Source organism: Miniopterus schreibersii, assembly GCF_964146895.1.
Source record: "Miniopterus schreibersii genome assembly, chromosome: 18".
Classification (NCBI taxonomy): Eukaryota; Metazoa; Chordata; class Mammalia; order Chiroptera; family Miniopteridae; genus Miniopterus; species Miniopterus schreibersii.
In genome coordinates this window covers 18,144,385-18,161,900 of record NC_138121.1, presented here as the reverse complement: position 1 = coordinate 18,161,900, position 17,516 = coordinate 18,144,385, and the positions used below count along the sequence as shown (strand labels likewise).

Here is a 17,516-nt window from a genome sequence, read left to right as displayed (position 1 = left end):
GCAGCACCCCCAAGAGGTGGTAACTAGATGCTGAAGAGATTAAAAACTAAAAGCCATGGCCTTCACAGCTGGGAGAAATACTTCCATGTCTACACTTGGCATAGAAAGGCTCGGGTCATCCACCTTCAAATGGACCATGTGACCCTAGTCACGAAGCACTCTGTGATGACTGTTATAAACTGAGGACTAGAGGTCCTCTTCCTGTTTACCAAATACCACTCAAAATTAAATTGGGCCCAAAGCCCAATTAAAACTGATCTGTCTAGAGAAACACGTCTTCCTATTTCCAAATGTTGCGGAATAAATCCATGCTGACCATTCATGGGAGTCCACTGAAGATTCTAGGAGTTCCTGCACAAAGCAAATCTAGAATTAGAGCCAGCTGCTATTGAGACAATGGTCATGACCTGCACGGAGAGCCGGGCAACAGAAACCCTCAGAAGCCCACGCCAAGCCCCTGAGATAGTAAGGCAGGGCGAGAATGAGTACGAGAGAGTCGTGGGGGATGTTTTACAGTCCCCCAGGACAAGGTGGAGGAAGTAAGGAGGGATGGATGCAACCCTTGCTTCTGAAGAGATTCATTTCTCTGCAAGTGCCAGAAAAATATCAAAAAGACAGAGAGACTCAAAAGGTAATTTTTTAAAGTCCCCTATATTTCATTCTGAAGGTTTAAATAAAAGTGTAAAAAAAACTTAAAGTCCAGAACTTCTTCCTAGGGGGAGTGACATCTTCTCTGTTAGAGTCTGGAGCCTGGGATTAGCCCAAGGTCCCAAATCTGGACGAGTGTCCTAAGGTTGGTACCAACATGCTGAGGTATATGGAGAGGAAGGAAGTTATCCTTCCTAGAATGAAAATGATAACTGCTAGGAATAGAGCTTCTTACTCTTGGGGAGGGCTAAAATTCCTCCACTGGGAGACCATCGAGATGTAGTAGCCAAGAAACCATGATGGCTGGAATAGGGTCTTGAGGGTATCAGTTAAAGCAATTAGCATTCTCAATGTGACCACTGAGCAACTTCCAGCTCCTGTAAGATGAATGCCTTAGGACAAGCTTTAAGCCATGTTATAGCTCAAAAGCAGTGGACAGACTCCTGAGTCTCACCCAAAAATCTCACTGAAATTTTAAACCATAGGCCCTTGGGGTGCTGCAAAGGGAAACTTTAGTCTCTCAAAGTATGCACGAGACCACTTAAAAGAGATCCTATTCTCTCTGCCCCAAGTTCAGGACCAAAGTCAATTTTCCTCTCTATGCTTTTAGCTACAGAGGCTGCTGAAAGAAGAAAAGGGATAGGTTGCTCACCATCAGGAGCAGGAGAGTCAAACATAAAGAGGATTATTCCAGGGATACCTGCACTGGCCTTGTTGGGGAGCTCAGGAGAAGATTTACATCATTATTAAAGGTCTGACTGTTACTTCTCAGGGATGAGCAAACCTTGGCCCACAAGCAAGCTACCAGAGGACATTCTGCTTTGTCTCCACTGATGTGTGGCTTGAAATACAACTTGAGGAAATACAACTCAGAGGAGAAGGGGGCCCATATCCACAACAAGAGCACTGACACCTACAGGGGGGCAGCTATCCAGAGACAGGAACTAAATGGTCAGTAAAGGACAAACGTCTCTGTAACTGCCTTGCTTTTCAAGAGGACGGGCATCTCATGGCTAGTTAGTCCAGGACAAGAGTCCACGACTAATAAGTTGTGGCATGCTTGGGGATGTGTTAAGGGACAAGAGGGGGATAAGAGAGAAGAGAAAACCTGGTCAAATAAGATATTAGGCATAAATGGTTTATTTCTCCTCTAAATCATTTCCCCTTCTTGCCCCAGGCATCTGGCCCTAGAAGAGGGGGAGGGAGAGGGTAAAGGGCAGCACATTCCATACACTCTTCACTTAGACCCCCCAGCCCAGTTTGGAGAAACATGAGTCGTGTTGCTATGTGTCACCCAAAGTTAAAATGGAGGTATTTTTACTTAGCCATCTGAAGCCACTTTTCAAGTTCACTGTCTAAGGGAGGGGCATGATCCTAGAAAATAAAATTAGGCTTCTAATCATGGTTATGAAAATGTTAACCCATATTATACCCTTGCTATAAAAAAGTTGCTAGAGGAACTAATAGAAAGAACAAGAGATAAAGAAAGATAATACAAGAGCAAAGGGATAAGGCTCAAGGATAATATTAAGGAGATAAGGGCGTGAGCCCAGCAGGAGCGGCTCAGCCAGCTCGCGCTGTCCTGAGCACCAGAAGGCTGCCTACTGGATTCCTGGTCAGGCCGCAGACCTGGGTTGAGGGTTCCATCCCCCGCAGGGCACACATGGAAGACAGCCTGTTGAAGTTTTTCTCTCGTGGGCCCATGTTTCTCTCTCTTCAATACTCTCTCTCTCCCTCCCTCCCTCCTTTCCTCTCTCTAGGCATGTCCTCGGGTGAGGGTTAAAAAAGAAAACTTACCAAAAAAAAAAGAGAGATAAGGGTGGGAGTGTCAGGGTTGGTGGAAAGGGGTGTGGTTGAAATGATACACTCTACATTGTAACATCTGTGATAGCAGTTGGTTTGAATTTCTTGAGTTTCACTGTAGAAATTAACATCCTTAAATATTTTTTGGACGCAGGCCTGGCATCAGTTATGCCCTATACATACAGTCAAACACGTAGGCATCGTGCACTTTAAAGCTGGCTTCCCCTCTGATAGTGTATATTCATTCGCCCCAAGAGACTATGCCTGCAGGACAAGCAGGATATTTAAACACTACGTTTATCACTGTTCCTTTGTTTGTACCTGCTCTTGCATCTTGTCTCTGAGCCTGCTTGGACCACTCTGATTGTTGGTACACACATCAGCTGGGGAATCGGGACAAACGAAGCAACCAATGAGCAGTTTCCTCTCACCTTTTTCAACTACTGATATTTCTATACCATGAGGCAAACGAAAGTTTTCAGGCAGGAAAGTCTTTTCTTTTCTCACTTTTTAAAGATGACACAGTGGCAATCCAGTGATTAAAGCTCCCTGCCTGAATGATGAAGCTTCGGGCTCCACTGTGTCCTGTTATTGTCACAGCTCCTTCTGATTCAATTAGGGGCAGCACAGTGGGGGATTTCTGCCTGGTTTCCAAGGACCTAAGACTTTTATTTTTATCACATACTAAGTTGGTTTTAAACAAAGCTTTGAAGCTTCCCAGGGCTAATCTTTAATGAAATTGGAGAGGCAAATAAAAAGGCTGAATAAATCCCAATGAAAGCAGCAAAGGTGTTAATTCGGGGAGGATGGGAGGAGTTTAAAAGAGGCAAGGGTAGATTCAGTAAAAAGAAATACTCAAAATTTAACAGCGAAGAGATTAGTTAAAATAGTAGGCTTTCCATTTTATTAACTCCCTCTACTGCCTGAAGAATCATTTTAAAAAGCAGAAGATTAAAAATACTAATAAGGAATCGTTATTAGATTACATGTTAGCAGTTATTCAGCAATGCTACTGAAACTGGGAATATAAAAGCTGTTATATCTAAGCCCGTCTTTTTCTTCATTCTTCTGATTTTCTGGAAATACCTATTCACTGAAAAAAAAATTCTACATTGATCCCAACCCAAAAGAGATTATTTTTAGAAACCCTATGAAACCTCATCAGTCTGGTTAGGGCTATGAAATGAAACACAGATGTGTAGATTAGTTTTGAGGAAACAGTGAAGAATGATATATTTGGTCTTTAAAATCCAGTATTTTGGCTATGATAAATTATAACCAGGTTAAGATGAACTGAGAATGGACAATACTGTGTTCCACATAGCTCAACTCAAGTTCTTTCAATGAAAAAATGAGCATCGTACACTGGACCCAAGTTATAAAAATCTGACATTGTTGAGTTGGTTTAAAAGTTATCACGAAAGTCACTGATTTTTCATAACAACTGAGTTTTGTGTTCCCTCATATTACGGCATCTAGGTGATTTTTCTTACAAACCTGTATTTTTCTCTATATTCCTCCTCCTGAGTAGGAAATATCTTCCACTGGAAATGGGCAATGATGTTACTGCGGTTGTAAAGGGTTACAGTTCGCTGATTGGCCAGAGAAATGTAGGTTTTCTCAATGATCAAAGAATTCTTGTCCAGCCTTATATTCATGTCTATGGCAGCTCCATATAGAGACACAAACATTTTTTCACCTAGAAATTAACAAAGTAAACACACTTTGAGATTTATTCTAGAACGATACTACTAGGGCTGTTTTCCTCACAAGGTGAAGTTAGGGAATATTGCACAAGCATTACACATTTCATTCTTCCCCCCCATCAACCCAGAGGTCAGATATGATTAGAAAATAATTAAATTATGTTGGGTACAATTATAGAGAAGCAAACTATCTTGCTTGGTCACTGTAAAAAATACATAAAATATGAATTGTGGTGGTGGGGGCTACTAGGCTTTTTTTTCCTTTGTCATAGTTTTGAATCCTACGGTCCAACCATGAGGGCACCTGAGTTCTAGAATTATAACCATATGTTTCATCTCTATCTCAAGCATGAGCTGGATTTCTGATTCTTAAAGTAACTGTACCACATATATCTGGGAAGAGCTGCTCAGCAAGACAGGATCTAAGTCCAGTCAAAGGGGATCAGGAAGGAAAATTTAATAACTTCATTAATAAGAAACAGACTATTTAATAGAAGCCACATCCCTAAACAACAGCAATTAAAAGAAAACAAAAATGAAACACACACACACACGCTTCAAAAATAGAAAGGAAAAGCTATGTTTATATATAAAATACCATTTCATAACCATCAGATTAATATAAATCAAACAGTTTGACAATGCTGTTTTGGCAGTATGTTGTCAAGGATGTAGAAAAAAAAGAATTTTCTTAGACTGCTGATAGAAATACATATTGGTACAACCACCTGATTAATCAATTTAGTATCTAGTAAAGCTGAAGATTAATTTGCCCTATAACTTAGCAATTGTACTTCTAGACATTTATCCTTAGGGACAATCTCCTACAGCTACACATACACAACTCACTGGAACACTGTTTGTAATAGCAAAAAACTAGGAACATCTAATATTCAGTAGGTGAATAGATAAATTATAGTATATTCACATGCTGGAGTATGTTGCATTAGTTAAAATGAATCAGAGCAAAGTATATCTATATGTTTAAATCTTTAAAACATAATGTTGAATGAAAAGTCAAGTTAAGAAATGGTACATACAGCATGATACCATTTATATGACATAAATAAAACTACTCAAGATAATAGTGCATGTTGTTTATGGAGAAGTAAATATGTTGGGCTAGCACAAAAATGCACCCAATACAGCTCCTCTGAGGAATAAGATAAGAATATTAGATTAGGAAAGAGTAACGAGGTGACTTCAAATCTATAATCATTTCAGTTATCCATAAAATAAAAGATCTGAAAGAAATGTACATAGCAAAATGTTGAGATGTGTTCAGTATAATGGATGTTGATTATATGTCTGTGCTTTTGTGGTTATTTGAAATACAGGGGTGGCCAAAAGTAGGTTTACAGTTGTTCATATGGAAAAATATATAATACAAGAATAAATAATAATACAAGAATAACCTCTGTGTTTCGTGTACTCACAACTGTAAACCTACTTTTGCCCACCCAGTATTTCATTGTTTAAAAAATCAATCAATGAAAAGATACAAGGGTTTACTTATTTCACGCAGATCTAGGGGGTCAGGGAGACTAATGTCATCAACCTGAGTTGCTCACTGCAAAACTGCTCCTTCCCAGATATACAGCAAGAGTCACCATATTCTTTTCAAGAACCACCTAATATTCATTTTTTTCACCAGTATCTTCTAAAAATCATCAGATCCACAAAGTGAAGGAAACAATAACGCTTGTCTTATCCCCACTTGCTTCTTACACCCACTTTCACGAAGATAACCTTAGAAAGGGTCCCAGCCCCCAGCTCCATAGCCGAAGGATAGGGTGGAGGTTTTACGCCTACAAGAATAGACAAGGTTGCTGTGCCTCAGCATTTTCTGTGTCCTTGGAGTGCCTGTTCCCTCAATGGTTTCTTTTGGGTTTCTGGGGTTGAACACTGCAATTATTGTAGATGAGATTAGCCACCATCATTTATTCTGTCTTAGTAAAGATATATTTTGTAGAAGGTCTCATTACCTCTTGCCAGTTTTGCTACTATCAATCTAGTAAAAACAAATATGAACAAAACTAATTTTACCAAAAAATGTGAAGCCAGCTATATACACAATATATTTCATACTGTGGTTTCAGTACTTTCACACAGCAGAGGATAGTTTAAAAAATATATATGAGCGGAGCCCTAGATTCTCTAGGGCAGAGATTTTCAACCTTTGCCATCTCATGGCACATATAAACTAATTACTAAAATTCTGTGGCACAACAAAAAATATATTTGTTGCCGATCTGACAAAAAAATAGATATAATTTTGATTCATTCACATCAAACGGCTATTGTTGTGTTGGCTGTTATCATTTTTTATTTGACAATCTAAGGGAAAAGAGGTCAGTGCCCTTGACTAAATAGTCAGGTATTGCATGTTTTAAAATTTTTTTAGGCACATTGGTTGAAAACCACTGTTTTAGGGAACTGACAAGTTGATGAGTGGGGTTTCTCATCTCTTGGTCACAGCAGGGTCAAATTCACCAGTCAAGTGAATTGTTGAAACAAACTCCTTTGGAAGTGCCCTTTGAAGGGTTTGAGAAGCAAATTATGGGACTTGGCTGAGCTCACCCAGCACACCAGTGGCAATGCCAAAATCAGTATTTCTAATCTGCACGGAAGGCAGTGTAGGATTGTGGAAAGGGCACTGGTCTCAGATGGTGCCAAAGACCTGGGTTCAAGTTCCAGCTTTACCTAGATATGCAGTCATTGAATGTCTCTGGGCCTCAGTTTACTGATCTCTCCAATAAAGGGAATTAAAGAGAGGCCCTCTAATGTCCCTTTAAATACTATCACCTAATGACTTGAGAGTCTTCCTGTGTAATTTACGGAATTCTCATTCCACTTCCCTACACAATCCCTGACCACCTGTGTGTCCTAACTTCTGCTATTCCCTATCCTAGGCTATGAAATAAAAATCAAAGAAAAATAAAACTAGATCAAGGAATATTTCCATTGCCTCTAAGCCACGTTAAAACATTTCCTTCTTTTACAATAACTATGCTTTGTTAGGTTTTCTAATTACGACAGCACACATTTATAATATAATAATCGCATAACTGAAACAAAGTTCATGCAGTTAAGTCTGCATAAGATATATACTATTTAGCAGTTTCAACTGCAAGATAGCGTATCACTCTCAATTACTTACTATATTATCCTTTGGTATTCCTTTATTGGCTTTAAGAAGGGAAAAAAAGAATTTCTTTATGGTTCACTAGAGCAAAATATATAATTGACCATAAAGCTGCCCTGTGAAGTACTAATATTATTATTGCTTTTACATTTAATAATATATCATCACACCTTTGGGAAAAAAGCCTACTTGCCAACTCCTGAACTGAAATATCTCCTCTTCAATAAGAGACACAGTACTTTTTAAAATGCCAAATAAGTGCATTAGTATATCCTGATTATGCTAGTGGTTAATGTGACCTCTAAGGTGACAGCAACCTTACCAGGCACTGACAAAAAACCACTGCTGTGCTCCTACTTCTAGTGCTCATTCAGAGTAACCAAAGGTTCAATAAGAATGTCTCTTCCTCAAGCCTGTTCTGAATACTAGTATTTCCTTGAACCCTTAGGCTCAAGTTTCTCAATACCCAGCTGAAAAATGCAAAACTTAAGCAATTAATCATTTGATTCTCTTTTAATAGTCGATTAATATCTTCAGGTCTCAGTTTTATTGAAAAGATAGAACTAGTTCATTCATTATGTTTTGTTTTGTTACCAGCGCAGTAGTCTTGAGTGATCATACTCTCAACCTTTTCCGGAGGGTTTGTCAAAGGTAGAAAGTTCCTTCAGTTCCTTCTCAGTTTTAGACAAATCATTGCTAGGGGAAAAGCGATTCCTGAACAAACTTGATTCCACTCTAGAAGGGCAAGCACAGCAAGAAAGGGGGAGGATCCCGGTTCAGGAAAATGTTAATGAATATCATATTAGATGTTGGTGAAATTTATACTCCATCTCCTTAATTGCTAGACCACTGGTTCAAACTCTGGTTGTTGGAAAAGCAAAATCTCCTGGCTGCATTTAACCAAGAACATACCTGGTGGAGGACCAACAACTGAAGGGCATAAACACAACAGTTTTAGAAATGTGACTGAGTACTTCCCGCCGAGGGGAGCAAAGCCCCTCCTGGAACGCTGCCTGGGGAAGCAGGAAGAAAAGCCCACGCTAGCCTTCCATCCTCAAACCAGTTCATGCTTCAAACAGCTGCAGAAGGCTCAATCAGACGCTCCGGGGACGAGGCCAACGACCACGGCTGCTTGGAAGAGCCGCATGATTAGTGTGTTTAGGCAGTCATTACGGTTTTCACTCATGAAAGGTTGGTTATAGGTCCTGGGCATTAATAACCCGTAATAAAGATGAAAGCATATTCTTATCAGCAGTTTGTTTCATGTAAGGAAAACTGCTACAAGACAGTTTACCTCTGTCTGCAATCTTTAGAAAATGACTTTTATTCATGAACCAAAGTTGACACCAGAACCTCAGGACATGGAAATCAACTTCGCCATAGATGACTAACTTTTAATATTCAAACATTCACTTTCTTGAGCACAGGACTAAACATGTAAGTATGGTATCAATCAAATACACAATCCCGATCGAGGGCCACTGGGAGAATGCAGCTGCATTTCAAAGTCAATGGATGAGGGAGTAAAGATGCAAAAGTAGTAATATGAGAGACTGGGGAGATGACCCACTATGGTGGAAAAGGCACTGCGCAGGAGTTGAGAGTCTGGGTTCGAACTGTCCCTCTGACTAGTTATGTGACCTTGTGCAAGTCACTTAATTTCTTAGGAAAATTGCTTGAAAAAGTTTACCAAAAATTATACAAGAAAAAAATAGAAAATCTCAGATCCATGTATACTGAGAAACTGAACAATTTTAAGAAAAACAAACTTTAGGTTCAGATAGCTTGAATAATGATTTTTTCAATCATTTAAGGAAGTTACAATCTTAAAGAAAAAAAACTTTTTCTGGAGAATAAAAAAAGAGAATAATTCCCAGCTTGTTTTATGAGACCAATTGGTTTTTTAAGACCAAAGACAAGGGCATTACATGAAAAGAAAGTTACAGGCCAATCTTTTTTATGAATTTGGATGTCAAATTTTCAAACAAATTATCAGCAGATCTAATCCAGTGATTTACTAAAACAATAACATTTAAAACTTAGGTTTAACCCAGAATAGAGCAGGGATTTAGCATTTGAAAATCAATCACTGCATTAGAAGAGCAAAGGTGAAATAATATATAATAGTATCAATGTATACAGAAGTAATTGATGGAATTCAACATCCATTCAAGATGAAAAGAAACCTAGAAATAGAAAAAAGTTTTCTTAATCTGAAAGAGAGTATCCACTAAAGATATACTAAATGATGAAACCTTGAGCACTTCCCCTCTGAGATTGAGAACAAGAGAACGACATTGATTATCAGCATTTCCATTGAACACTGTACTGAAGGCCTAACCTGTGCAAGACATGATAAGAAATAAAAGGTATAAGCACTGAAGAAGAATTAAACTATCGTTTGCAGGTGACCTGGTTGTATGTATGCAAAATGCAAAATAGTCTACAGATAAACTATGAGCTAATAAGTTAATTTATCAAGGTCTATAGATAAAAGATCAACGTAAAAAAATTCAACTGTATTTTGATATACCCACAAAAATTTAGAAAATAGAATTTGAAAAAATACCACACTAGCCATAAAAGAAAAAGAATGATAAAGTCTACTTGATAAAAATTAAATTATTTTGCTAATGAAAAGACACTGTTAAGAAAATTAGGAACATCTACTGACTATGAAAAAATATTAAATTAAAATCTGTACATCTTACTGTATCTAAATTATATATACCACAATAAAAATATACTTAAAAATCACACCAACATAAAAAAACCAATGAACATATGACTAAATCTAACCACAATGTTCAAACTTCTACCCAGAAAACTACTGATTAAAGAAAACCTAAATACATGGAGGAATAAACCATGTTTATAATACAGAGAGAATTATAAAGTAGTGGGAAAGAATGAACTATTCTATAAATAATGCTGAACAATGTGAAAAAGTCAGATTAGAGTCAGTTTTAAGTAGTAAATTAAACTGGAGATTGAAATAACTAAAATACGCAATAAAATATTTTTAAAAATAAGGACACCAAAGGGAAGTGAAGAACAGCAGGAAGTAGTGTAGTGCCAAGGCTGTCTTTTGCCCTAATGGCTTTTGTTAGCCCTTGAACTTCTGCTCCAACTATTGTTTTGTATTCCTAGGACAGGAGACAAAGTCCAGGGCCAGGCCAAAGCGGAAATGCTAAATTCAAAACTTACAAATCACAAAGGGTCGTAAGATATGATGGAGTTCAGGACACTCCCAAATATGGCACCTTGGCAGGTGCAGGAAGGATTTCTTGGAGAGTCCCCTGAAGCAGGTCGTAAGGCCCTCATTTGAGAGGTGACCCCCATACTTGGATGACAGGGGCATCCTTATCCACAGGGACAGAGGGACACTGAGGGGAATCTGAGCCAACAGGCCTCACTGCTTCCCCGTTTCCCACATGCAGCTCATACCCTTTCGTCCTATCAGGTTTTCCCACGGCTGACCGCTCTCCACAAGCCTCACGTAAAAACACAGGTTTAGCCACCCCTTCAGGCCTTCATTTCCTCACGAAGGCTCCCGTGTCACATAAGAATTACATTCAATAAATCTGTATGCTTTTCTCTTGATAATCTGTCTTTTGTTACAGGGGCCCAGCCAAAAGCCTAGAAGGGTTTAGAAGAAAGATAATTTCCCTCCTCTACAGATGCCATGGTTAAAAATCATCAGAAACAATAAACAGCAAATGAAATAAATAAGCAGATTTAATATGTTTGAATTATCAGATACATAAATAACTATGTTTAATATAGTAAAATATTTTATATTAAGTATTTAATATTTAATTTAAATATAATTAATATATTTATAAATATATAATTATATATAATTAATATAAATATAATGTCAAATATATTAATTTTTTTAAAAAAAGGAAAACTTGAAAAATAAGAGTAGAGAGCACTCTGATTTAACAAGGACAAAATAATATTTCAGAAATGAAAATAATTATAATTGAAAAATTGAAACTCAGCAGATGAGAGAGACTTCACTGAAGAGTAAATTACTGAATGGATAAGATGTATGCAGAGACGTCTACAGAGACAAACAAGAAACATACAAGGGCGGTTAAAAGAAATAAGTAATAGAGTAATAACAGATTCCATAATAGAATAAAGAGTAACTAATTGAAATTTCAGAACAGGATAACAGAATGGGGAAGAGCCAATAATCCATTCGGAAGGAAAAAGAAACATGGTGCCTACCTCACACATATACAAAAATGAAATCAAAGATCAGTCATTAACCTAAACATAGATACTAAAACTAATACCCTTCTAAAAGTAAACATAGGGGAATATGTTCATGATCTTGGAGAAGGCAAAGATTTCTTAGCAAGAAGGCAAAAAGCATTAATCCTAAAAGAAAAAAGCTGATAATGTGGGTTTCATCAAAATGAAAATTTTCTGCTCATTAAGAAATATCATTAAGGAAATGGAAAGGCAAGCTACAGACTTGAAAGAAAATATTAACAATACATATATCTGACAAATGACTAGTACTCAGAATATGCAGTTATAAAATACTCTTACAAATTAATAATAAAAGATATATGAATGGCTAGTAAGCACATGAAAGGGGCTCGATATCATTAATCATTAGAGAAATAAAAATTAAAGCCACTAGAAGACATCACTTTACACACTGGTATACCTGAAGTGAACAATACACCACCATGTGTGGGCAAGGATGTGAAGCAACTGGAACTCTCACGCTTTGTTGGTGGGGGTGTAAAATGGCACAGCTACTTTGGAAAAATCATTGTCCCTGATGTGTTATAAGCTGTGTTTTTAACCTTCCACTGTTGGATTATGTGGACCAACTCCTTCCTTTGCTTAAGCTAGTTCAGGTTAAGTTTCTCTTGCTAGCAGCCAGTGAATTATGGCCAACACTAAAAGATAAGAAATAGAGATTGTGCCACTGGTTATATGCTGTTGTTACATTGGGCAATGTAGAGTCAGAACCACCTAACCATGTGTCCTTATGCAGTGGCTTGAATTGTCCTGCTCAGCTATGCATCCACAAAGCCAGCAGCTCTGCACTGTGACCTCAGTGTCATTTGTTGCTCTTTCCCTGGCTGTACACTTCTGTTTTCTCCCTACAATGCCCTTCTGATTCAGACAATCTGAATCATTCAGTGTGAACAGGTAAAAAAGAAATGCAAAGGAAATGAGGATATGAAATAATAAATGGGAATGCTAAAATATTAATTTGAAAAGCAACTTTGGATACTCGCATATTGTACATGCAGTCTACATGGGCATCAATTAAATACTTGCAAAAACAATGAATAATTTCCATCATTGTGCAGGGTGTGGCCTTCAAGAAAATGCTGTGGCCACTATTTGCACATTCTAAGAATTAAGGTAACTGGATCTTACATAGACTAGTGAGCACACACAAGACCATTCTGAACTGAGGTTTACATTTTCAAAATGTTAGATAAATGCAACGATAAATCAAGTGGAAAACACATGGGGTATTAAGTTACCTTCAAGTCCATTTACATATAAATAACCTCAATCTACTGCATGACATCTGGGTATAGGTTCCTTTCTGAGCCCTGTATTTCTCAAGCATTGGAGAAACCAGTCAGGTGGGATTTATATCTGCCTCAACATTATTTCTGTTGGAGGCATTCATTCTTTTTTTCTTTACCTTGTGGATTTTAGCTTACTCTAATGCAGACAAAACCACCGTCTCGTACTTTGCTTTGTCACATTTTCCATCTGGCCTTTCTTAACATGTAGAACTTTTAATAGAAGATAATGCATACCTGTGTCGTAATACACAATAAGCCTTTTGCTGTGACTGCCCACAGTCTGTGGCTCAAAATCCACTTCCAGCTGCATGGACTCTCCCACATTAAGAATTCCAACAGATGGCTCTACGGAGAACGGCCTGCAACACATGAGACACACCATCAGAACACATTCCTGTCAGTGTGAGGGGAGGGGAGGGATGCATGGGTCCTAGATCTATAGACGGCTCAGTCCTGACACTGTGTCAGTGAGTCTGAGGTAAAGTAGACTTTTCCCCTAATGTGAAATAACTTTAGTTTTAATGTTAAAATAACAGTAATAGATCAGCAAGTTTCAGAGAAACTGAAATGATGCAGTAATATTCTTGCTTGTGTCCTTGCCATTCAGCAGCCATCCTTTGAACACTCACTGAATGATTCCAGTAAGGGACAGATTTACAACATGCATGCAAATAATGTAATCTTCAAGCGAACAGTACCTGCAAAGGGATAAAAACCAAGTTTTGTGAGCGTTTAGAAAAGAAAGAACTTCATAATGGAGAAATATATCAGAGTCCCCAAAGGGAAGTGATCACACAATCACATAAGGACAGTCTGAGGGCAATTTAACAAAGGGTCTGTTTAAAGGAAGGGAGGGATACAGGAGAACTACAAGAGATGACACCATGTCCCAAGGTTATTAACAGTAGAGCTGGTACCACCTCTAGGCCCAAACCCACAAGAGCTCTATGAGAAGCAAGGAGCTTTAGTCAACGGAGACAGCCAGCCCGGTGGCTTCACAGAGAACACTGTTGGGGGGAAAGTGTCCTGTCTGATGGCCTGCTGGGTTCCCAATGCCTGAACCCAACCAGAAGCCAAAGGACAGGAGCCTGTGGACCTGTGCCATACAGGTCAACCACCTGGGTGAAGGCAAGCTGCAGATGGGTGGAAAGCATTTGAAAAGGCAAATTGGGGACAAGTTCCGTGTCTTCAAGAATTTGGGCATGTAGACACTATGGGGAGGTAGGGTGGATTTGGAAATAGTTCCATTTAACTGTCCTGGAAGGGAGTAGTAAGAGAGAAACTGGATCTGATCATGAAGTACCTTAAATAATTTACAGTTTTAAAAAAAAATAATTTACAAAGTTCTTCCTTCAACATAGGAAACCCAGCCCACTTAATTATTTTCATGCTCCATTTCACTTCTTTAAATTGCTAGTTTTTCAAAGTAATGCATTGTACAATGTGTCTGGCAGGCTAAGCAATTTCTGATTATTTGCTTCTATCACAACCAATCCTTAAATCTCCCCGCAGATAATGAACTTAATTTCAGATCACCTAAGCTTTTTTCTAGGAGGGTACAGAGCTTCTGGCAAAGTTGCACTTGGTGCTTCCTCCCACAGGCAATTGTTTCTTTTCTCTGGTTTTCTTCATTTGAATCTCCCTCTCCTTTCTTCATTTTTCCATTTTGATATTTGATCTTTTCCCATACCTACGGCACCGATCCTCCAATGAACCCCCAGCATTGCTGTAGAGGTACAATGGTGCAGTGGTTACTAGACTGGAGTCAATGGAATGAGTTCAAAACCCAGTTCTGCTGTGACCTTGGGCAAGTCATTGAACCTTCCATTTCCTCATCTGTGAAATGAGGGTCACGACAGCACCTGCTTCGTAGAACCCTATGAAGTAGTGAGGAGTAAAGGAGTTGATATGAGTGAAGTGCTTAGAATGATGCCTGGCACACGGAAAGTGCTAAAAAAAAGTGTTTATTATTATTGTTGTTGCTATTTTTATCTCCCTCACTGGCAGACCTAGATGGAAGATGAGCCTGGGGATGATCTTGGGTATTTAGATGAGTTCAAATTTTTATAATTCTCCTCTCAATGCTTTATGCTGCTCTAGAGATTTTGTAAAAAACACACAGGTCATAACACATCAATCTCTGTTCAAACACCTCAGTGGCCCTCGTAACCTAAGCCATAAAGTTCAAAGTCCTAGGCATTCAAGGTCCCACACAACCTGCTCCCAAGCCATTTTTGCATTCTCATTAAACACACACATCTGTCCAAATATCCTATATACCTGTCACACTCCAAGTCAGGCTGGGGTGGGATGGGATGGGATGGGATGGGAGGACTTGAGTCTCTTCACCAATAATCTCCCCTAACACTGCCACCTCCCCCCCCCTTCCAGCCAGACTGTGTCCCCTACACAGACGTTCCGCATTCCTTTCAAAGTCACTTATCACAGCCCAGACTCAAAACCACCTCTTACATAGAATCTTCCCTAATTCTCCCTTTTGTTAATAGTGTCTCCTTCCTCTTAGAGGCTATAATTTTCTTTTTTACTTCTTACTACAGTTCACCTTGACTGTAGTTAGTTTTCATGCCTGCCTCTCTCAATAGCTACTCTTGAGATGAAAGGAAAGGGAAAGCAAAAAAAAATTTCATGAGCACATATTCTGTGCTGGGTACCACACTGGGTATTTGACATATGTCGATTCCTCCAATCCTCAAAAAAACCTTGAGAAAGTAGGTATTGTTATTTGCATTTTAGACATGAGAAAACAGATGCTCCAAAAAGTCAGGCAACTGTCCCAAACTTATCCAACTAGGTGGTGGTGAAGATTGGACAGCAGCATGCCTTCAAGTTCAAGTTCTTTCAGACTACCCCAAACCACCCCTGAAGGTGGAAGACACCTGGTTAGATCCATCTTGGTGTCTCTCACCACCCCATGAACAGTTCTGTACTCACAGGAGCCTCTCAGAAGAGGTTGTCAGATTGAATTACGAAAAACTTTTAGAGGGAAATAAAAATATCTGTAATCATAAATTAATCTTAATAACATTCTGGTGGAACAGGAGAAGAGCAGACTTTATTATCTCAAGAATTTCTGCCTCATGTGAGACAAAGTTGAGTGTCACAGACTCAAAAGTTCCATTTTTCCTTATGGCCTGGGTAAGAATCTAAAATGTTGAGAACTGGGCGCAGTGTCCTGGTTTGGGAACAACATAATCTACTGTAATATTTTCTTCCATCTTTGCCTCCCTAGTTCCTAATATTTTTCTTCCTACGCTGAAATGAAATTGCTTTCACTTTCTTTTCAAATATTTCTTGGTAGCAAAAGAACAGTTTTGAAATGAATTGGGTAGTGTTACATTGCAGAACCTAAGCTAATTTTCTATGAAAAACAAAAGTGACCCTTCTCCAGAGACTCCAGAAATCCAAATTACATATGGAGGTAACGGATACTTTCCTGTTGTGCTAATGGTTGGGTTTATATTACACTAAATTTCTTCAGTATATAGAAAATCACCTGGGATAGCCACTGCTACTTAGAGCTGCCTAAGCTCTCTCAATAAATCAGACCTTAATTGGGTAGAGTGTGCTAAGTTCTGGTGCTTAAACATTGTCTGTAATTTAATTTTGTACTTCATTTTACTAAAAGCAGACAGGCTGAACAGGGTAGAAAATATCAAGTATCAGAAAATGCTCTTACAAAGAGGTAGAAGTATTATTCCTCAAAGGTATGAGGCCAGCTCTCTCTACCAAAGTGTTTCGTTTTGATACCACATCCTCATTAATACCAAATACTCGATTAGGGAAGAAACTCAGGTTTGTGAAAAATCGTGAGCCGTAAGAAAGATTTTAAGGGACTTTGGAAGATTTTTTTTTGGTTCAATCCACTATAAACTATTCTTAAGAACTAAAACTGTTCCATCCAAATGATTCGATATTTTAGCAGAAGACTAAATATTGGCTCTATTCTATTATATATTGAATATTAGAATTTTTTCTTCAGGTAAGCTTTTTATTAGCTGATTTCTAACTTGAGGTTTTAGATTTTGAAATTGCTTCTTAATCCTTTCTGTTTCACCTTCTGAAATTAATCCTACTGTAATAGTCAAAGTTATTCTGGTACCTACTAGAGTGTTAGGTCAAACCTGTAACGAAGTCGCGGAGTAACTGTTTGTGTTCTCCGCATATTTCAAGCCCGTGGCAGCTCCTTGCGTTAGTGTAAGAAACATTATGCTCATTTTATAGACTGGAGCGTGCTGCAGCGCCGCCTTTGTGCTATGCTGCTGGGCAGGCGTCCTGTAGACAGGTATTGAGCGCTGATTTATCTTAGATACTGTGCGGACGCCGGGACACACATGAAGGGTCAGGCACAACCTTTGCGCTTGAGAAGCTCACATTCTAATGGCAGCAACAGACACACAAAGAAAGTTTTCTTTTTTAGAATTTATATGAACTTGACCATTTATAAACTTAAATGTTAATTAAATCATTTCAATGACAAGAATATGATGTTTTTAAAACTACTCCCTGTGCGATATTATTTCTAACTGTATATTGACTCTAAAAGTAGCAAGACCAAGAGCAGATGCTGGGTTTTTGACTGACTCCAAATTCTCAAACTGTATCCACGGCTCTGCCACG

General features: G+C 38.5%; 1 protein-coding gene across 1 annotated transcript in view; it reads right to left on the bottom strand.

Moving 5' to 3' along the window:
• The window catches only part of HYDIN (HYDIN axonemal central pair apparatus protein), a 253,955-nt gene that overhangs the window by 198,125 nt on the left and 38,314 nt on the right, over nt 1-17,516 (bottom strand). Inside the window, exons 7-8 of the mRNA XM_081119804.1 lie at nt 13,113-13,237; nt 3,949-4,150 (exon numbers count right to left, since the gene is read on the bottom strand). Coding sequence (XP_080975930.1) covers nt 3,949-4,150; nt 13,113-13,237 — 327 coding nt within the window. The remainder of the gene's footprint in view (nt 1-3,948; nt 4,151-13,112; nt 13,238-17,516) is intronic.